This window comes from Microcaecilia unicolor, chromosome 9, assembly GCF_901765095.1.
Source record: "Microcaecilia unicolor chromosome 9, aMicUni1.1, whole genome shotgun sequence".
NCBI lineage: Eukaryota > Metazoa > Chordata > Amphibia > Gymnophiona > Siphonopidae > Microcaecilia > Microcaecilia unicolor.
The window spans coordinates 104,908,711-104,931,757 of NC_044039.1; the positions used below are offsets into that span (position 1 = coordinate 104,908,711).

At 42.0% G+C, this 23,047-nt stretch overlaps 1 protein-coding gene across 1 annotated transcript in view; it reads left to right on the plus strand.

The window, feature by feature from the left end:
• Window positions 1–23,047, plus strand: part of COCH (cochlin) — a 166,977-nt gene that overhangs the window by 98,734 nt on the left and 45,196 nt on the right. The window contains exon 8 of the mRNA XM_030213687.1: window positions 7,245–7,307. Coding sequence (XP_030069547.1) covers window positions 7,245–7,307 — 63 coding nt within the window. The remainder of the gene's footprint in view (window positions 1–7,244; window positions 7,308–23,047) is intronic.

Here is a 23,047-nt window from a genome sequence, read left to right on the forward strand (position 1 = left end):
AGCCCAGACGGCAGAGACCCACCTCCCCAGCCAATAGGAAGCAGTTCTCCGATGAAGGCGTTCTCGACCGCGAAGACCGGAGAGTCAGGTAGCGGAGGGGAACGGGAGGCAATTTTATCTTCATTGGAAGGTTTGGGGAGTTTGTTAACCCCCACTTTGACTGCTTCCATAGAAAGAAGAACAGCTGAGGAGACGATAGGAACAGCTGGGAATGTGAGTCTGATACACACTGAGGTAGAAGAGATTTTTCCTTTTAAAAAACCTACCGAAGTAACTTTAAACAATCTCTGGCATCTAATTGTGGAACTTGGAAAGGCTTTATGCCCTCAGACGAAAAAGATGTCTGAAGAAATTTCTTTATTGGATGGGAAACTGAAGGAAGTAGAAACTAAACTTAATTCTGTGGCTTCACAAACAGAAAATCTTGAAAAAGAAGTACAACAGATACAAACTTTGCAAACAACAACTGTTAAAGATTTGGTAAACCTAAGGAGAAAATCGGAGTTCCTTGAAAACAGTTTAAAAAATAATAACTTGCGTTTTATAAATTTTCCCTTGCAACCTCTGATTTCTCCGAGGGAAATGCTAAGAAATTACTTTAAAGAAGTTCTTGAAATTGGAGAAGATCAGTTCCCCCCTATCTCCCAGGTTTTTTATATCCCGGGTAAAAGAGAAGAACAGCATTTAAATAACCAGGCAATAGATGTCTCTGCATTGATAGAAAGTTCAGATAGCGAACAACTAACTGCTTCAACCCTACTTGCCACGGTAGCGTTGACCTCAGACAAGTCATGGATATTAAAGAAATTTTTCCAAAAAAAAGAGAAAACCTTTAGAGGGTTACAAACTCGGATATTTCCTGACTTGTCGAGGGACACGCAGAAGCGTAGGCAAAAGTTCTTGCAGTTGAAACAGGAGACGCTCCAGTTAGGAGCAACGTTTTATTTAAAATACCCATGTAAATGCTTGGTAAACTATCAGAATGTTAAATATGTGTATTTTGACCCTTCCCAACTGGGTTCCTTCTTAACATCAAAGAGAGCTCTATAAGTGTATATATACCAAGCCTGTAACGCTGAAATCTTGTTTTTTGGTTAAAGTATATTTGAAATATTTAATTTCTTTTCCTTATATCTCCAGTTGTTGAACTTGGACTCAGTATTGTGGACTTTAAAGCATCTAAAAAGGAGATATTTTTCTTTATTTCTGAGGAATTTCTGGGCAAATTAGTTTCTTTAGCTGCTTTTTTCCTGTCAAGTAAATTTACTTGTGATTTTGATTGAAATAATAATAAATAAATAAATAAATAAATAATAAATAAATAAATAAATTAAGATGTCTGTCTGGTCCAACGCAGATCTTGCCTCTCGGATGGGATGTTGACACACCAGCCTCTATCTCTGATAAGAGCTCCTTTTTATAGAGAAATCAGAAACTGTAGCTGTACTGCTGAAATATTTTCTGTCCTTGGAGAACATAAACAAGTACATCTTGACCAGCCACAGTGTCTCCATGAGACCTGTAATGACGTGCATTCTGATAATAGCCTGATTGTCCTGGAACATTGTGATCTTATCAGCAGCTTCCAAGTACAGTAAACAAGAGTTGTTGTGCTTCTATTAGATTTGATGTCTCTGCATTGTTCTAGAGGCTTTATAGATGAAATGTCTGAGTTTGCATCTTGTAATCAGGTTGTAAATGCTGGATAGTGCCATGTATTTATGAGACCATGGGGTTCATTTTCAAAAGAGAAAAACATCTAAAAATCCTTCTTTACAGTAGAAACCATAGCTGAACATATATCCCCTGTGATTGAAATCATGGCAAAATTACAGACTCAACATTAACTGATCAGTTGTGTGGTATACTTTTCTACTACCCACTTGGAAGATGGTCAAGCGCCCAAGACAACTTCATGGACTTCATATCAAATATATGCACAAACTTATCTCAAAAAAGATAAGACTAGATTTAGAAAAGATACAGAGAAGGGCGATAAAAATGATAAAGGGGATGGGATGACTTCCCTATGAGGAAAGGCTGAAGTGTCTAGGACTCTTCAGCTTGGAGAAGAGACGGCTGAGGGGAGATATGATAGAGGTCTATAAAATAATGAGTGGAGTGGAACGGGTAGATGTGAATCGTTTGTTTACTCTTTTCAAAAATACTAGGACTAGGGGGCACGCGATGAAGTTACAAAGTAGTAAAATGAATCGGAGAAAATGTTTCTTCACTCAACGTGTAATTAAACTCTGGTCTTCGTTGCCAGAGAATGTGGTAAAGGTGGTTAGCATAGCGGGGTTTTAAAAGGGTCTGGACGGCTTCCTAAAGGAAAAGTCCATAGACCATTATTAAATTGACTTGGGAAAAGCCACTGCTTATTACTGGGATAAGCATCATAAAATGTATTGAGCTTTTCTGGGATCTTGCCAGGTACTTGTGACCTGGATTGGCCACTGTTGGAAACAGGATACTGGGCTTGATGGACGTTTGGTCTGTCCCAGTGTGGCAATACTTATGTACTTATGTCCTGCTACTAGATGATATCAATCTACACCTAGACAAGCAACATGACACCAACACCAGGTTTCTAAAAAACTTCCTGAACTAATGGAACTTCAAAAAGGCACCAGCCACCTCATTTCATGTAAAAGGTCACCAATTAGACATAATAGCTTACAGACTCTTAGCCGATAACAGCCATATAATAGAGAATAATAACTGGGCAGAGGTACCATGGTCAGACCATAACAAACTCACCTTCACACGTCAGTGGAAAGAGAACAGCAAAAACAGAGAACCAAGGACATCACATACTGCCCTAACCAGAGGAAAGGTGGATAACCATAGCTTCTGGTCAACAGTGATGAATGACTACACAAACATAATACCTACTAACTTTCACTTCATGAGAAACTGGGATGAACTAAGTGGAAACACACTAAACAAAACAGCACCACTCAAAATGAAAACTAAAGAGGAAAGAACCACTGTGCCCCTGGTTCAATGAGGAACTATTAGTGATGGAAAAACTCTGCAGGAAACTGGAAAGAAAATGGTCCCAAAACAAATCAGACATGAACAAAACCACATGGAGGAAAGCCCTAAGCAAGTATAAACACACCATAAAAAGAGCCAAAGCAGAATAATATAGAACATATGTGCGCTCAGAACAGATAAACATAAAAAATATATAAACCAATGAAAAATGTACTGAACACACAAGCTCTGCTAATGTCAAATGAAAAACCACCAATAGCAGATGAGCTCACACAATATTTGGAAGAAAAAATAATAAAAACAAGATCACACCTAGCTGCAACACAAACAACACTCATAGATTTCGTACACGAATGTGAAATCAATGAGGACCACATCAAGAAAGACAGAATCTGGACCTCCTTTAAGATACCAACAACCAACTCAGTTAAAGCACTACTGAAAAAAATACGGCCTACTAGACAGCTGCCCAAACTACATGATGGAAAACCCACCAGATTGATTCATCAAACTCTTAACTGAACACATAGAATACATGTTCTCGAAAGGTCATTTCCCTTCTGACAAGGGCAACATCATACTCACTCCAGTCCTTAAAGACCACCAGAAAGATCAGTGAACTCACTAATTACAGACCAGTGGCATCAATACCACTCCTGACAAAAACAATGGAAGGACTAGTAGCACAACAATTAATGGAATACCTAAGGCACTACTCAATCCTTCACAGCTCTCAATCAGACCATGCTATACCACTGAAAGAGTCATAACCACCCTGATCACAGAATTCAGAAGAAAAGCCAAGGCCAGTCCTACTAAAATTTGATATGTCAAGCACCTTCGACCTAGTAGATCACACAAAACTAATGACCCTGCTCGACAACATAGGAATAACTGGAGCAGTAGCAGTCTGGTTCAACGGTTTTCTAAGAAATAGATCCTACCTGGTCAAGATGTCCAATGAATTTTCAGCCTCCTGGATCCTGAATGTGGGGTCCCTCAGGGTTCCCCAATATCATCAATATTATTCAATGTCCTGATGGCTCCAGTTGGCAAGCAACTAGAAAAAAATGGGTTTAAACCCATTCATATATGCAGATGATGTTACCATCTACATACTTTTCAACAACAGTACACGGATAAGGCCATAAAAAGGACTTGACCTCATGGAAAAATTGGGCCACAACTGTCAAACTTAAACTGCACTGAGACAAAACCAAACTCCTGGTTTTATCCAGCCAGCACAATCCCACTACTTACCAAAACCTCATAGTAGATCAACAATCTTACACAATCAAAACACAAAAATAATAGGAATCATTCTTGACAAACATCTGATCCTCGAAAACCAAGTAGCTGCAATCATATCAAAAAACTTCAAAACACTCTGGAAACTGAGAAAAATCAGACTATTTCCCCAGACAGTCATTCCATCTTATAGTACAGATGCTGATATTGTCCCAACTAGACTACTGTAATGCAGCATATGTAGGCTGCAAACAAAACCTACTAAGATCATTGCAGACCATCCAAATCATAGCAGCGAAATTGATATTCAAAAAGTTGAAATATGATAGAGCAACCACTCTATTCATAATGCTATATTGGCTCCCAATCAGATCCAGATGATTTTTCCAAACCAGCACAATCATCTTCAAAATACTGTTTGGCATGTCACTGGACTACATGCTAGACATGATCAAACTATCAGCAAGAAATGCAAACCCAGGAACCAGAGGTTACCTACTACTTCACCTGCCCAACTGCAAAAATGTACTATACAAGTCCACCTGCACAGCGGAATTTGGCTACCTGGGCTGAAAATGGTGGAACTCAATTCCCATAGTCATAAGAATCATCACGACCTACCTCCAGTTCAGAAAAGACCTAAAGACCTACCTCTTCAGGAAATTCTAATCATTCTGGAACAATACACAATACAACCTCTAACTATAATGCATCTTTTTAGTTAAGAAAAGAACTAAGACATATCTTCTCAAGAAACCCAATGACTATTCCATACACACTAATAGTTATCTTGCCAACCACTATAAAACACAGCACCATACAATACTGTAAATGTAATTGAATCAGTGTAATCTCTAACAACTTTTAAATGTAAGCCCTTGGCCTGGATTGGCCGCTGTCGTGGACAGGATGCTGGGCTCGATGGACCTTTGGTCTTTTCCCAGCATGGCATTACTTATGTACTTATATTGAACTGAAACTTGTTTTTGGATAATTGTGGGATACAAGTACAAATAAATAAATTAAATAAATAAATTAAAAAGTGGCATAAAGCAGCATTTGCATGTTTTTCTCGCAAAAACATCCAAATCAGTATTTTCAAAACCTATTTTTAGATGTTTTTCTATGAAGTCCGTCAGAAATGCATCCAAAGCACAAGGTGGCATGTTGGGGGCATTTTAAAGCTGGTATTAAGGCGTGCCTAACACTTGGATATTTTACAGCCATAATGAAACCAAGACAATTTGGTCTAGACCTGTTTTCAAAATGAATAAGGCACAAAAAAGTGCCCTAAATGACCAGATGATCACTGGTGAGAATTAGGGGTGACCCCCCTCTCACCCCCCAAAATGTGAATAAAAATATGACTTACCAGCCTCTATGACGGTTGCAGATGCTAAAGTCAGGTCTATTAGACCATCATGCAGGTCCCTGGGGTAGTGTAGTGGTCCTATCTCCCTCTACCTGTCACACTTGTGGTGGAAACTGTGACCCCTCCCAAGGTCACCAAAACCCTACTGTTCCCACATACAGGTTCACCCATAAGGGCTATTGCAGTGGGAGACAGTGGGTTTTGGAGGGCTCAGGAGACAAGATAAGGGAGCAAAGGTGAGATGTGTACCTGGGAGCATTTTTATGAAGTGCACAGAGGTGCCCTCTAGGGTGCCCCATTGCTTTTCTGGGATGTCTGGGGAACCAGTCTAGTAAAAATGCTGGCTCCTCCTATATCCCAATGGCATGAATCTCTATATTTAGCACCTATTTGTTTTTTTGAAAATGAGCCAAAAAACAAAACATCCAAATCACAAAACCTTGTTCAAAACAGTATTTCTGAAAAAAAAGTTAGATATTTTTGAAAATAAACTTCTCTCCTATTCGGATTTTGGACGTTTTATGCAAAATGTCTAAAATTGGACTTAGACATCATATTGAAAATGCCACTCCATATATGTTTCCATATAGGTACGTGGACGGCTGGGCATAGTGCTCACAGTGCTTGCTTTGCTCTTACAATGTCCTGTTTTTTTTTCAGCACATACAGTCAGAATACCCCCTTATATACACCCAGTATATCTTTCTGCTGACCCCCCCCCCCACACACACACACAGCCACTATATATATATATATATCTCTGCTGCTCCCACACATATATCCATGCATGTCTCTTTTTTTCACTGCCCATTCCTCTCTAAGCCCCATGCACATAAATCCAGCATATATGGTACTTCTGTATTACCCCTCCCCTGCAGCACTTTTGCTTCTCTGGCTTCTCACATAGCTATCAGGTTTTTTTCCATTGGTCTACCTCCCTCCCATGCCTGCCCTGCCTGCCCACCCGCCATATATCTTCAACCCTCTCTTCCATAGAGCAGTGGCAGTCCAGTGATACACCTAGGCCGCCTGTAGTCTGTTCCAGAGCACTCCCTCTGACTTGTCCCCCCCCCCCCCCCACCCGACTCAACTTCCTGTTTCTGCATGGGCAGGACAGATCAGAGGGAACTGAGATGCCAAACCAAATGCTGGCAGAGGGATGGAAGTGGAGGGAGAGATTCCAGATCATGCCACCTACAAGGGTGGGGGGAGGGATTAATTTTCTTAGTACTATTGGGAATTACCCATAGATAAGACAACCCTGGTTTTCCCGATGCATTTTAAAGCTAAAATTTCTCGACTTATAGACAAGTATATATGAGAAATTGTTTTTAAACTTTCACAATAATAAATAGAACTCCCTGATCTCTAATTTGTCATGTCTGTTTTGAATAGATCGTAAGCTCTGTTGAGAAGGGGTTGGCTCTTATGTGTATGTGTTCAGTGCTGCATTTATCTAGCAGGGCTATAGCAATGATTAGTAGTGCTAGTAGTATTTGCAGTAGTAGTGGAGGACATTCACTAGAAAGGGTTGTACTACATTTTCTTGTGTGTTGCATAATCACACTTCCATGTTTTTATTAGGAAGACAGTATTTTTATTCTTTTCAATATTATGTCCTCAGAGATCAAGACAAGAGCTCTGGCAGCATCAGGAAAACCAAAAGCAACGGTGCTCCCACCTACAGGTAAAAATCTTTCCTATTTTCTTGCTCAATATGTAAAGCAACAAATCAGATCATAGGGCACCATCATGAATGTGAATCCTTAGAATACAGAGACCAGGATGAGAAATTTGGCAACAGGTCTGGCAGAAATGATAGCAACTGAAAAACATGAAATTTCTTTCATGATGATCATTGGATTGCCTAGAGAAAATATCATTCTTTCCTTGCTGCTGTACTTTAAATGGCATTTAACCATCAGCACATGAAATAGTAGGTCTGGCTATGCAGTGTGTTTTTTGTAGTAAAAAAGGTGCCGGTACTCAAATGCTAGGCCACCCTTCAGGGGTGGGGTAATCACTGAGGGACCCACCCCATAATAGCCAGGCACCCTGCAACCAGTCACAGAATCTATGACAAGGCAGAATTGGTGCGTAGAGTCTGAGCTCTATCATTAAAATTTGGGTTCCATGGGTCAATTTTAGGAGACAATGGAAAAGGTGCCAGTACTCAGTACCCCCAAGTACCCCCTCAAAAAAAGCCCTGTGGCTATGCCACTGATATCCATATAACTTGAGGAGAGGTCAGGAGTATTCTGAGGATGGGGCCTAAATTCCCCTGGAAAGATGCAGCGTTATCTATATAAGTGGATTTTACCTAATTATTTTTAGTATTAGTGCATGTCTTGCCAGTGGTAGAGTTCAAGTTAAGTTACATTCAGGTACAGCAGATATTTCCCTGTTCCCAGAGGTCTTACAATCTAAGGGTTCCTTTTATTAAGCTGTAGTAAGCGCTAATGTACACTTATCACAGCTCAAAAGAGCTTAATGTGGGATGCATAAAATCCCAATAAGCATGTGCAAACCATGCCCTAAAAAAGTTCCTGAATTGTTGTTGGAGGGGGCATGACTGGAGGTGGAGAGTGGGCGTGAAAACGTGAAATCAGTTAGCACCGCTATATTAACTGATTAGCACAGGATTAGCACATGATACCTTACCACCTTCAAAATGAGTGCGGAAGGACTCACACACAAATTTTTGTTAACGGCTGAATGCCATGCAGAATCCCTGATAGAGAGTCTTCATATTCATCTAAAGATGAGTACTTTAGTTTAAATGTACAGTTGTGAATAGAGATAATGATAAAATGTGGATATTAAAATAGAGAAAAGAAAAGAAAAACGTAAAATCAGAAAATATATCACAGACCAATGAGGAGGTGAATGCGTAAAGCTTACTGATTTGAAGTTTTATTCAGTGAGTGGCATCGCTGAGGTCAGTGATTAAACAACAGCTGACAGAAGGTGAAAGTATATCTGGTATGATCCTTCATGCTAATAGTGACATTAGCACATGGCTATTAATTGGGAAAATTGAATGTCAGTCATTTCCTGACTGTGGTAAAAATGGCCTTAGCGCGTTGGAAAGACCCATGTAATGGTGCACTAAGGCCATGTTTTACCATCGCTTTGTAAAAGGACCCCTAAGTTTGTGTTTGAGGCAATGGGTCATTAGATGGCTTACCCAATGCCACAAGTGTTAATGTGATTTGAACCCTGGTCTCACTGGTTCACAGCCTGCTGCTCTAACACCTAGGCCACTCCTGCACTCCATAAACAGCAGCCCTAACTTTATATGGGTATCTATTTGTATAAATTTGGGACCATGCATTGAATGATCCAATTTAGGGCTATAATTACTAACATGTGCTAAGGGAATAACACATGATTTTGCCAAATTATATGAGTTAAATGGCAAAATTGTGTGCTATTTGCTCTTAACACACACTTTTTTTGTACAACACAAGTTAAATAATGATGCATCTGACCCCTAAGAGGTCAGAAACATTATTTAGAACCTGTGCACTGATGGGGCAGGTGCCTCCAGTGACACACCTCCCTCCCAGTAGACACCAAGGAGACCCCCTGGTAAGAGCTGGGAGAATCTGGCAGGGTGCAAGGAACTTTGAGTATAAGAGATGATATCAAAGACTATCCGGGGAGAGTGGGAGGGATCTTCTTGTGTCATAGTGGAGGGATCAGGAGGGTTATTTTGTTTTACATCTGCTCCTAAAGAAGTTAGTTCTGAAGAACTCAGGACAGCTGCAAAAGCTGATGGGGCTATTTATTTAAATAGACATCTGTTCGCATTATAAAATGGGAAATACATCTATTTTAGATACCACCCAAACCATACCCCCTTAAAATCTGTCCATCCCAGGGGATATACAGATGCAAAATAGAAGCTTTATAAAGTTACTATTTACAAATCTATATGGAAATGATCTCCTTAGGCTCCTACATTTGGCTGAAAATAAAGGACAAATATAGAGATCTACACTAGCTGGTTGATATTCAAAATGATTTAACTGGCCAGAAACGGCCACTGACAGGTTAAATTGCTTGTTTGGGGCTACCTGCTAATTTTCAGTGGCACTTAACCGATTTTCACTGCTGAAAATGAGCAGTTAGCACCTAATTGAAAGCCATCGATTTTGGGGGCTTTCCAGGGGCAGAGTCAGCACTTGGCTAGTTAAGTGCCAATATTTAGGATCCCTAAAATGCAGTCCTATTTTTATGTGGAAAACCATGGCCGGTTAAGTTCTGAATATTGACATAACGGGGGATAAAAAAGAAGCAAATCGCCAAAAAAATCTTTCATAAGAAGATGAATTTATTCACCACAGAAGTTTAAAACAGTCATAAGCCCGACACGTCCATGTTTCGCCCTCCTACATGGCTGTATCAGGGGCTTGATATACCACCCAGTGGTGCTGTGCAAACAATTCCACATAAGGACTAAGGCCCAGATGCATCAACCAAACGTTAAAAAATAAGAATCGTAAAAGTGCTTAACGATTTTTAAAAAACGAGGCATGCACTACCAAAACACTCCAGAAATGTTCGGATCGGTATTGCAAAGTAGGATGTATCACAGAATCGTTAAACCCGTTGTTAATCAGCGCCTAAAGCATGCGCAGAGCAGCCCAAGCGTTATGCTGGCTGCTCTGCGCGTGCCACAAAGGCCAGCTGTCAAACCAAAAAAAACCCCCCCACAAACACGTGTGTTTCGGGAGGGGGCAAAGGCACTCGTCCCTACGTAGTTTACCTACGTCAGAGGAGGGCGGGCCCAGGAAGAAAGAAGGGACGTCTGAGGAGGCCTTCTGACTCGCCGATCAGCTGTTCTTGCCCGTGCAGCAGAGGTGACAGGCGCTGCACGGGCTGGTAAGGCAAAGGGGGGGGTCGTTGGACGGGGAGGAGCGGCAGCCACGACCAAAGTGGGGGCGGCGGGGGCGGGGCACGGGACCGGAGCATGGCAGGAGGCGGAGCTAGTGTGGGAGAATACAGGAAGAGAGGAGGGCCGGCCCGGGGCTGCTAAAATTGGAGATTTTTCGTGTGTGGGGGGGGGGGGGGGAAGCGGGGAGCAGCGGGGGGGGGGGGGTCAAGGCGTCCATACAGGACGCTCATGACGAGTGCCTTTGCCCCCTCCCGATCCTTTTTTTTTTTTTTCTTTTTGGTGCTGAGGGAGAGGGGAGCAGCGGCGACCTGGGGCGTCAATAAAGGACGCCCCTGACGCGTTTTCGCCCCCCCCAGTTATTTTTTTTATTGGATTTTGTTAACTTCTAGCAGACAGACAGCCCTAACGAGAGGTACAGACTCCCGTTAGATTTCACGGTGTTCTCCTGCGTTAAACGAATCGGAAAAGGTTAGTGCATGTCATTTCAATGGGATTTGTAGAAGAATTGCTCATCTGCATTCAGTTTTCGTTAGCTGCTACTGTTCTCAGAAAATAGGCTTTAGTGCATGGAAAGGATAGGAAATTCTTCCTTGAGGGCTCATTTAACGATGAAAAACGTTTAGTGCATCTAGGCCTAAAACAGCTCCTCTCTGTTGCTGTTTCTCAAGAGAGGAGCTGTTTTAGTCCATTAGGTGGAATTGTTTGTACTGTATATCAAGCCCCTGACACAGCCCTTTAAGAGGGCAAAACACAGCTGCGTTGGGCTTAAGACTGTTTTAAACTTTTGTGGTGAATAAATTAATCTATTTATGAAAGATCTTTTTGGCGATTTTCTTTTTTCCACGTTTAAAAGCTGTCCTTAAGATTTTAAGAAAATATTGGCTGATATTACAAACAATGCCTGCATTTGACAATAAAAGATTAAGGACAGCTTTTAAACGTGGAAAAATATAAAAGATTAAATATTTTGACACCCACCAGATAGGACTTAACAAAGATCTGGATTTTCTAGCCCATTATAAACCATAAAATTCTACTGCTTTGTCACCCTCATTACCACGCATATCTCCCTGTCCCTCTTCCTCCCGGCTCTCCCTGTCTCTCACCCAATCCACTCCATCCTCAACCTGTGAGACTGTCACTGAAATGCTTTGATGTTTCACTTATATTTCACTTATATTTATCAACATTTGCTTATTTCTGATCTGATGAAGAAGGGCTACCATCGAAAGCTAATCAAAAATTGTATTGTTAGTCCAATAAAAAAGGTATTATCTAATTTTCTTTTCTATGTTTTATTTTCTTTTATTTCTATTGATTACTTTTTTATCCCATGAGTCACCACCTACCTGCCTACCTGTTTTCTTGGATCTTATTGACTTAACTGGTCATGTGATAGCCGTTGCCACATAAACCAGATATTCAATGCTGAAGCCTGGACATGGTCGTGCATTGAATATCCAGGAATAACGCTGGCGGCAAAATATTGACCCCTAGATGCCTAAATTTAGGAATTCAGCCTTGTTGAAATATTAGAGGCTATTTGCTTTCATTCAGTCACTATAGGAAAAATTCTTGAGTGTACAATTGTACAGAATACTGTCACTTTGGGGGGCAACTGTGTACTTGCATGATCAGGTGAAAACAAAACACCTAAATGCTATTCTGTAAGAGTGCACATAAGTGGCATAGGGGCCCTTTTACTAAGCTGTGTAAGCGTCTACGTGCACCCAAAGTGTGCCAAAATGGAGTTAATGCCTGGCTACCACATTTGGCATGTCTGAAATTTTTTTTTATTTTTGGACGTGCGCCAAGTGACATTTGTCATTAAGGTTACCATGTGAGACTTTACTGCTAGGTAAATGGCTGGCGGTAAGGTCTCAGACCCAAAATGGACGCACGACAATTTTCATTTTGCCGCACGTCCATTTTCGGCAAAAATTTTAAAAAGGCATTTTTTGCAGGTGCGCTGAAAAATGATTCTGCATGCACCCAAAACGCGCACCTACACTACCGCAGGCCATTTTTCAGCACACCTTAGTAAAAGGACCCCATTGTGTGTAAATTCTAGGAGGGGAACGTCAAATTTGAAAAGAGCCAAATCTGACTATAGTTAGATGAATATCTACACAATCTAAGACTTTTTTCTGTGCAGCACCTTCTTTGTGGAATAATCTTTCACATTCTGTATGGGCTAAAGCAAATTTTAATAAGTTTAAAGTTATGGTAAAAACCTTATTTTTTAACAGGATTTTAATGTTGAATTAGAATCTATTAATCGGATATATTAACAGAACGTATTAGCTTTCTGCAGGACACAAGATTTAGGATGAAGGATATATATTCTTTGTCGAGAATAGTTCTTAGGATGGATGGAGTTTTTTTTTCTCTTTTTCGGATTTTCCTATTATACTAATGGAATTCCTGCTTTATGTTTTTTTTTCTACTTTTATTTTGTTTTTGAATTTTTAAATTGTAAACTGCTCTATTTGGTGAAAGTTAAGCGGCATATTCCATGGCGTCCCACAGATCAATCCAGAGACTTGTGGGTTGTGTCCCTCTATCAGCAGGTGGAGATAGAGAGAACCTCCGAGGTTTGCTATATGTGGACCTGTGCAGCCAGCTGAACCTCAGTATTCTATCTAGCAGGTGGAGGGACATCTCTGTGCAGCTTTGGTTTGATCTGGCTACTGGTGTCCTTTGGGCCTAGTTTAGCACAGACAGGGGTTGAGTGGCTGTTTGCAGCTTGTGGTGACAGTGGTGTGCTGGTAAATGTTTAACAGGCTCTCTCCCCGGTCCACCTCTGCGCCCACCCGTCCACCTCTGCGCCCCCTCCCCCACAAATTGCAGAGCTGGCTATAGCCGGGGAGAGAGCCTGGGGTGGGGGGGGCGGCAATGCATCAGTGGCGTACCAAGGGGGGGGCGGTGGGCGCGGTCCGCCCCGGGTGCCAGTGGGTGGGGGGTGCTCCACTCCCGCCGCCTCCCGTGGCCGTTCCCGCGGCGCCGCACATTTAAAAAAACGGCGAAGCAGCGTCGCAGGCAGCGCCTCGTGCCCTGCTTGTAAAAAAAAAATCAAATCTCCTTCCTCCTTCTCCTCCTCGTCTTGACGTCGACTCAGGCCTTCCAATCAATTTGATTGGAAGGCCCGAGTCGACGTCAAGACGTCAAGACGAGGAGAAGGAAGGAGATTTGATTTTTTTTTTTTACAAGCAGGGCACGAGGTGCTGCCTGCGACGCTGCTTCACCGGTTTTAACGGGACTGAGGTGGGGAAGGAGAGAGGCGAAAGGGACTCGGGTGGGGGTGTTCAGAGGGGAGAAGGGGACTGGGGTGGGGATCTCAGAGGGGAGAAGGGAAGGAGAGGGGAGAAGGGGACTGGGGTGGGGGTGTTCAGAGGGGAGAAGGGGACTGGGGTGGGGATCTCAGACAGGGGAGGGGGAGGGGAGAAGGGGACTGGGGTGGGGATCTCAGAGGGGAGAAGGGAAGGAGAGGGGAGAAGGGGACTGGGGTGGGGGTGTTCAGAGGGGAGAAGGGGACTGGGGTGGGGGTCTCAGACAGGGGAGGGGAGAAGGGGACTGGGGTGGGGGTGTTCGGAGGGGAGAAGGGGACTGGGGTGGGGGTCTCAGAGGGGAGAAGGGGACTGGGGTGGGGATCTCAGAGGGGAGAAGGGGAGGAGAGAAGGGGACTGGGATGGGGGTGTTCAGAGGAGAGAAGGGGACTGGGGTGGGGGAGAACAAAAACCCCTTCCTCAGGTCAGGATAGGATACTGTAACAGCACTATACTGTACTGACCCGAGGACGGAGGTTTTGGCCTCTGAAAGCTAAATGTATTAGTCCAATAAAATGGTATTATTTTACTTTCTATATTTGTTTTATTTCTATTTGTTAATTTGTAAAGTGGTGATTGGTACTTGTTAGGTTTTTTTTTTCAAATTTACATCTGCTGTCTTTATATTTTGCACAGTACTAGGGGACAGTTTCTGTTTCTGTGGTGTTGCATTGTATGCAGAGTCTGGCATTGGGGTTCAGTTTAATTTTGTCTAATTAGAAAGTTTATGATTACTTATTCTATAGTGGATTAGGGTGTATCTGTGTTTGTGAAAAAGACATGGCTTTCAGTTGGCATTGACTGTGCAGGATCTACGATCTGTACTATTCTGTCTGGTTTCGTTTTACAATAGGTGAATTGATGTTCTAGTGCTCACTGTAGTGTTTAAGATGCTTTCCTTTTCCTTGTGTGACTCGTAGAAATGACTGCTTATGGTATGGTAGAATTGCTCTATAGGTCCTGAGTGTTTTGTATTCTCGGCATGCCTAATACTGGATTTGGGGGGGGGGGGGTGTTAAAAAATGACCGGCCCCGGGTGTCAACTACCCTAGGTATGCCACTGCAATGCATTATTCTATCTAGGAAAAAAAAATTAAATGCTCCTAGGTTCCAATCTAATTCATGTTTAATGTGGGCTAAAATGCCATAAATAAGTAAATAAATAAAACTTTTAACATTGAGAAACTGATTCTCATAACATGATGTCTGTTTTAGAAGCCCTTTACCAGGAAAAAAACAAATCTCTGCAGTATACCCAAAATAACACAAACCAAATTAGCATACAGACCAGGAATTAGGAGAACAGACTGAAGAGAAGACTAGACGATTTAATATAAAAAGTTTATTTACAATTGTACTGCATACCTTTTATGAGGTATGCAGGAAGCATGTTCAGACAAAGCAGTCAGAGAATGCTTAAAGGCACAGATCTCTCATTGGTCTTATATAGCTTTCTTTGGCATCTGACTATACAACATCCCTGTGCAAGTCTCTGAATACCACAAACTGTTAATCATGTGCAGAACATCTGCTTTCTATTACCCCCCTACCTTCTATCCCACAGACTTTCTGGAGCCTGCCTCTGGCTAATGTGGGCCCCATCATGTCCCAGGAGATTTTAGTGTTGAAACAGCTAGCTCTGCATGTTTTTTTTGAAGCATTCCACTCCAATTTTTTTATGCTTTTATTCAACATTTTTATGCTTTTATTCAACATCCTCCCTTTGAGGACTGATATTCCAGGCCTCAACACATCTGTTTCAGCTCCAGTCTGTTTTCTTACCTCCTTTCTAAATCTCCTCCCCCCTTGTTTGTGGCATTCAGTTTCTGCACGCTTTTTCAATATTTTTGGCTGACATATTAAAGTTCTATTTATTCTGAATTTCAGTTATCATTGTTATTTTAAAAACATCCTGGCACATCTTTGCAAACATGCTAATACATGTTGCATTAAACAGATTCAATTGTACTAGGGTACAAAATTTATAATTCTTTTGAATACAGACAGTGAGTTTCATCACAAGGGAAGTACACTGTCATTCTTATGTTTCATATAAGAACAATTATAAGGATAATGCCCAATTGCATTAGTTAATGTGGCATTAAAAATTACACAAATTAAAAGCATAACATTCATTGAATCAGTTGTTACAACATTCTGCGTGTAAGTGCACTGTATCGGGGGAATGTGTTCAGTTGTCATACTATTAATCAGACACCAACATGATGTCTGTGGGTACTTGTCCATAAGCAAGGCTTGCTTATAAATAGTCTCATTTGTCCAATGAAGGTTTTCATCATCTCTTACACAGGTATTATTGGGATAACAGACATGATTTTATCATTGTAGTCCCATATATCATAGTTGGCAAGGACAAGGATGATGTCAGTCAGTGGGCACATATGATACAATCAGTCAAATTCAACATCTTGGCCACTGTAACAAGTCTATTATCATATGTGTTCATTGTCCATTAACAAACAACAACAGTCCAATACCATCATGTTTAGGGACATGATGTTTGTTTATTCTTTGTCCATTTCAATGTTATTAATTCGTCGAATATCTGCTAAATGTATCCAAGAAGTATGACCTTCCAGACAGGCAGCGGTCTGAGTAAGGGCCGTGATAGCAAAAGGCCCTACATACACAGGATCCTTCCATGTTTTATGTGTAAAGTTCTTTCGTAGCACTAGGTCACCTACTTTAAAAGCACAAACATCATTAGTAGTCCCTGCTTGTGATGCTACATTTGTTCGGATCATATCACTTGTCAGGTTCAACATAGGTTGTAGCTTTTGCCAGTACTGAGTTGTGCTATCAGTACTTGCTGTCTGCATCGGGAAGAAATGACGTCCTGTCTGAATTTGGAATGGGGTCAATTTAGTACGCCCATTAGGTTGGGCCCTTATAACCATCAAAGCTAATGGTAACAAATCAAGCCAGGTATATGGTTTACCTGCTGTTTCCTTGTTTAAAGCCTTCAGTAATACTCTCAATTTAGTTTTTAAAATACCATTGTAGCGTTCCACCAAACCATTGGAGGTGGGGCGATACACTGATACTTTTCTGTGTGTTAAACCCATAATCGTTGCCATTTCTTTCAAAACACTGTTATTAAAATGTGTCCCGTTATCAGAAATTATTCTAGATGGACACCCATGTCTTGGCATAATATGAGTTACCAGGCATTGTACCACTTCATGTGCTGTCTCCCTTTTACATGGAAATGCTTCTACCCACCTTGAAAAAGCATCCACCCAAACTAACAAATACCTTTTTCCCTGCACTGGAACAATCATATCAGTGAAATCGATATACCATTCTTTTGCTGTGCCTTCTGGTATTGGAAGTGTCCCAGGCGATATTTTAGGACCTCGCTTAGGTATGTTAATATTGCATACCATGCAATTCTGCACAACCTGTTGAACCAAGTTATCAATTTTCAAAGTCCAAAACCTTTGTTCAAACTGTTGTCTCATTGTTTCCTTATTCCAATGCATGGTTGCATGCCAACCAGCCAATACCTTAATCGCCTGGCTCATTGGCATACAAGGTAATCCTTCTTCTGCATTAAACCATTCACTTCCCAATTTCATACATCCTCTCTTCAACCATTTTTCACTTTCCTGTCCCTCTGGCTGCCACATTTCAATCTTATCTACATTCGTAAGTGGCCCTTCCTGTGTCTGTCTAGTATTATACAAAATCTTTTCACTTTGCTTAACCACCTCCGTTGCTGCTGCATCAGCCATTGCATTACCTAGTGCCTCAAAGGTTGGCTTTTCAGTGTGGGCCGGGGTCCACACAACTGCAGTTTTTCTACCTTCACGTTCCCTTCTTGCCAAAATTTCAAATAGCAATTTCCAATATGTGTAATGTTGTAGATTTTTACCTGCACTGGTTATCATCCCCTACGCTGCCATTTTAATATATGATACTGTAGTGAACTTGCAACGTAACCACTATCAGTATATATAGTGACATTTTGAGTCATATCAGTGTGTTGTAAGGCCGTAATAACGGCTAAAAGTTCAGCATGCTGTGCAGTCTGATCAGGAGGGGTTTTATATTGTACTTGCATTATCTTTCTTAGATTCTCATCTACCTGCACGCAGGCAAAGCCTGCAACAGTCCTTTCACAAGCTCCATCTGTAAACCATATTAATCCATCAGATAAGGGTTCAAAAGTAAGACAGTGAAATGTAGGGATTTCTATAGTATCAATCTCACCCTCTTGATCGACAGGAAAAAGCAGATCTATCTTATTTCTCTGTTCTTTAGTTAATGGTATTATTCTTATATCTTGTCCTAAAAGTACTGCTTGATATTTTCCAAATCTAGTGGCTGTCAATGCTGTTTGGCTAGGGCTCAACAGCGTTTTAATCGTGTGGTTAGTATGTATTACAATAGGAACAAAAGGCATTTGTGCTCTCCATTTACCTACTGCTGCCACTATAGCTGTCAGTAACTTTGGTATTTCTTTCATTCCCTTTTCCACATGATTAAAAGAGCCTGACAAAAAAGCTACTGGTGCATTTACTTCATTGTTTTGATTAATCATAGCTGCCCAACTATTTCCCATGTCTTTTACCCACAAATTTACTGGGCAATCAGGTGCCACTAAAAAGGGTACCACAGCCTCCCTTGAACCGTGCGGTTGGCATTCCATGCGCACCAGAGTGGGTTCTGTTAGCCTTTTTCTTTGTTCTATCCCCGTAAATCCCACTGTTGTTCTATACTGATTTGAAAGTTTAACTCCCTGTGGTTTTGCACACAACACAGAGGTACTCGCCCCTGTATCTATCAAAAATCTCACAGGAGTTCCATATTTGCCAATTGTCAATGTAATAAAGGGTTCCCTTGTGTCTAACCTGAAAATCATTCCCTCTTCCTGACACGGGTTTGCTTCCAGTCAATAGCATTGGTCTGGAGTATTCTGCCAAGTTGGAAAAGCATTTACAGTACCCTGTCTCTGTACTGCAGCTCCTGGTCCCGGTGATTGCATCGCCGGCTGCTGTAAGGCAGTCTGCGGGGCACTCACAGGTATCCCTACTACTTGTGGCATTAATCCTTGCTGCGTCTGCATTTGTACTTGGGGCATTCCTGCATTCTGATAACATTCTGAAGCATAGTAACCATATTGCTGACAAATCATATTGTTCAGAGGTTATTAGAGATTTTAAATCACCTATTAGCCCTACACACAGAACTAAGGACTGTGACTAATTCAAGCCAGATGATCTCTTAACACTGCAGGAATCTCACTTAAAAAAGAGTCAAACAAAGTTAAATTGCAAAGACATTCCACATAGAGAACTAGAAACAGAATAACACATATTTTAAAATAAACAGAGATCACCTTATAAGACAAAATCAAACTTATTTAAATCTAATCTAAAACAATCTTTTAAAAGGAACAAAGAAAATTTCAGTTCTTCCTGACCTTTCTAACCTTTAACAGCCAAACACCGAGAAATCAAAAACAGATGACATTCCTCAACCTTCAGGCTGAACCAAAGGCTGATTTTTTTTTTTTCTACATCTGCATCTTGCCCTGTTTGAACCTTATACAAATTTATACATTTTGTCAAATGTGCCGAAAAATCAGTTTTGAGGGTCCCATTTATTTGCTGTTATGGCTGAAAAATCAATCGGGGTTGGATACATCACATGCAGAGCTGCAGAAAGAGCAGCCTTAATATTTCCTATGCCCGATGCTGCACACAGAGCTTTAAAATCCCCAATAGTTAATTGAGTTCCTGCTGTTGCCTGTTCTCTCCCATCTAATTCATTATCCCCTCCCTTTTCACTTTCTGAATCACTGGGGGGGTCATCAAGAGCCGAATACCCAGCGCATGGCACAGAGCGCTTTTGTTCCTTCTCCCATCCTGTATCCCTTACAGGGCATAAAGTCTCTCTCCTTGTATTACAGCCAGAATCATAAGGAGGAGGATTATTTCTTTTGTACATTTCTGCCTCTTGTTGTACCCTATCTACATCAGCATAAAACAGATCTGCTGCTACAAAAAATAAATTCCAAATTGTAAGATGCTGTTCTAAGCTTTTCTTCTGCCTAGTTTTATTTTTATTTTCTTGTAAATAGCTCAGGAGAGATAATAATTTTGGACGATCAAACGATCCATACTGAGACCAGCTCAAAACAGAATCTTTTCCTTCATATTTGACCCATTTCTCATGTATTTTTTCAATCTGTTTTTTTTCTAATGGGAATAATTCTATGACATGCTGCAAAGGGGAGCATTTTTTTGAACTATCTAAATCTAAATACATATACAGGAGGCTTTTCTTTCTTATCTGCCCCTTTCCCTTTCATTTTATTCTGACTATTACAATTTCTCCTATAGAGCCACAACCTACAAAAATATACTAATGCACTTAAACAAAGAAAATATACAAAACAGAAAACTACAAAACTAAACAAATATACCAGTAATAAGGCCACAGTGTAAGCTTACTTACGCGTCTTCTTATTTCTCTTTAGCAAGCCCAGGAGTCCGTCACCTGTATGTCCACTTCAATAGTTTGATCACTCCCAAATCCGTGGTACATAGTAATCAGGCGCAAACAACGCTTGCTCTCTCTCAAAATCCTGTAAAAAACTTCGTTAACAACAAACACTTAATTTGTCCTTCGTCTCGCCTTCTCTTTTCCGTTTGCGGCCTACTCCTGGCTGGCTCGCCACTTTGAAGAGAAGACTAGACGATTTAATATAAAAAGTTTATTTACAATTGTACTGCATACCTTTTATGAGGTATGCAGGAAGCATGTTCAGACAAAGCAGTCAGAGAATGCTTAAAGGCACAGATCTCTCATTGGTCTTATATAGCTTTCTTTGGCATCTGACTATACAACATCCCTGTGCAAGTCTCTGAATACCACAAACTGTTAATCATGTGCAGAACATCTGCTTTCTATTACCCCCCTACCTTCTATCCCACAGACTTTCTGGAGCCTGCCTCTGGCTAATGTGGGCCCCATCATGTCCCAGGAGATTTTAGTGTTGAAACAGCTAGCTCTGCATGTTTTTTTTGAAGCATTCCACTCCAATTTTTTTATGCTTTTATTCAACATTTTTATGCTTTTATTCAACAAGACAGTCTTGCCAACTCTGAAAAACAATGTGTTATCAAACTCTCAGAACCTAACAAACAGATCCCTGTTCAGACACTTGGCCTTGCAGTCATACATGCAGAACAGAGACAGCCCCTATTCAAATTCTTCAAAAATTAACCATGCAGCACAATACCAGAAAAACAGAAAGAAACACGTTGCTATACACTGCAAAATATGATAGCAGTTGTAAATTCTCAAAGTGGACATATTCCAAACAATAAAATGAAAATAATTTTTTCTACCTTTGTTGTCTGGTGACTTTGTTTTTCTGATCATGCTGGCCCAGTATCTCATTCTGCTGCTCTCTATCTGTTCCCTTGACTCCGTTTCTAGAGCTTCCTTTCCATTTATTTCTTTTCTTTCCTCCTTTCTTCTTCATTTATGGTCCTCCGCATACTTGACTGTCAGTGGATCCAGCTTCTTCCTATTTTCTCCATACATGTGCAGTTTTTCTCCTCTCTCTTCCCTCCATGTCCAGCATTTCTTCTCTCTCCCTTCCCTCTCCTCCATCCATGTCCAGCATTTCTCCTTTCTCCCCTCCATTCATGTTCATCTCACTTCCTCTCTCTTCCCTCCCCTCCATCCATGCCCAGCATTTCTTCTCTCTCCCTTCCCCTCCATCCATGTGCATCTCCTTCCTGTCTTCCCTCCCCTCCATCCATGTCCTGAAACTCTCCTCTCTCCCCTGCCCTCCCCTCCTTCCACCCATGTCCAGCAACCCTCCTCTCTCCCCTGCCACCCCCTCCATCCACCCATGTCCAGCAACTCTCCTCTCCCCTCCTTTCCATCCATCTGTGTCCAGCAACTTTCCTCTCCCCTGTCCTCCCCTCCATCCACCCATATCCAGCAACTGTCCTCTCCCCTGCCCTCCATCCATCTATCTATCCATATCCAGCAATTCTCCTCTCTCCCCTGCCCTCCCCTCTCCTCCATGTCCAGCAATTTCTCCTATCTCCCTGGGCCCCGCCTTCCCATCCATATCTATCGATGGCTTCGATGCTTCTCTCTCCCCTGCCCTCCCGCTCCCATGTCCACCTGCCCGCCCTCTTCTTTCCCCAACATCCCTCTTTTTGCTCCTGCTGCCCTGGGGGTTTAAATCTTTGATTTACCTCCGTCACAGCAGCTACAGTGAAAGCCCATCTCCAGCCTTCACTTCGTTTCTTGTCAGTGTCCTGCCCTTGCGGAAAGAGGAAATGACATCAGAAGAAGGCGGGACACTGACGGGAACGAAGGGAAGACTAGAGATGGGCTTTGACTGTGGCTGCTGCGATGGAGGTAAATCAAAGATTTAAACCCCCAGAGCGGCGGGAGGTGAGGTAAGCGTGGCTTGTGGTGCCCTCCTGCCATGCTTACCTCACGTACTGCCAGGTTGCGCTGCCCCTAGGAGCCAGCTCGCCTGCCAGAACAACCGGCTCACAAGAGCTTTAAAAATTTAACAACCGACTCTTGCGAGCCGGCTCCAGCACACCACGAGGTGTACACCTGATGGTGCCAAGTCTCTCCCGGTCTCCCCCTACCTTTCCTCCGTCGCCCAGGGCTGTTGGCCTGATTGGGTGTTTCCTTTCTCTCCTGACTAAAAAAAAAAAAAAAAAAGGCAAGAGACTTAATTTTTGTTTAATCATACGAAAGAACTAGACGTTCTGCCGAGTCAGTTTTGGGGCAGGCGTTTGTGGAGCATGTCAGTGCCTTCTGAGGCGGCTAAGCACTGCTCCCAGTGTGGGGGCCGGAGAGCAGCATCGGGGGAGTGTGAGTCCTGCTGCCATCAGCCCACAGCGGGTGTTCAGCGTGAAGGGGGTTCCCCTCAGGCGTCCGGTGAGTCAGAAGCGCAGGGGATAGTTTCGGCGGTGGGGTAGTTAGTGCAGCGTGCATTGGCGGGTGCCATTTTTTCCTCTAAGGCACGACTCGCTCCACACATGGCGATTGATAGACAAGAGGTGCAGCGCGTTTCTGTGGCACAGGCTCCGATGGAGGGAAGCGATGTACAGGGAGCAGGGGAGTCCCTTGCAGTTCCTTTTTCCCCGGATTTTGTTTTATTCATGCACAATGCTTTTTTATTTAAGAAGT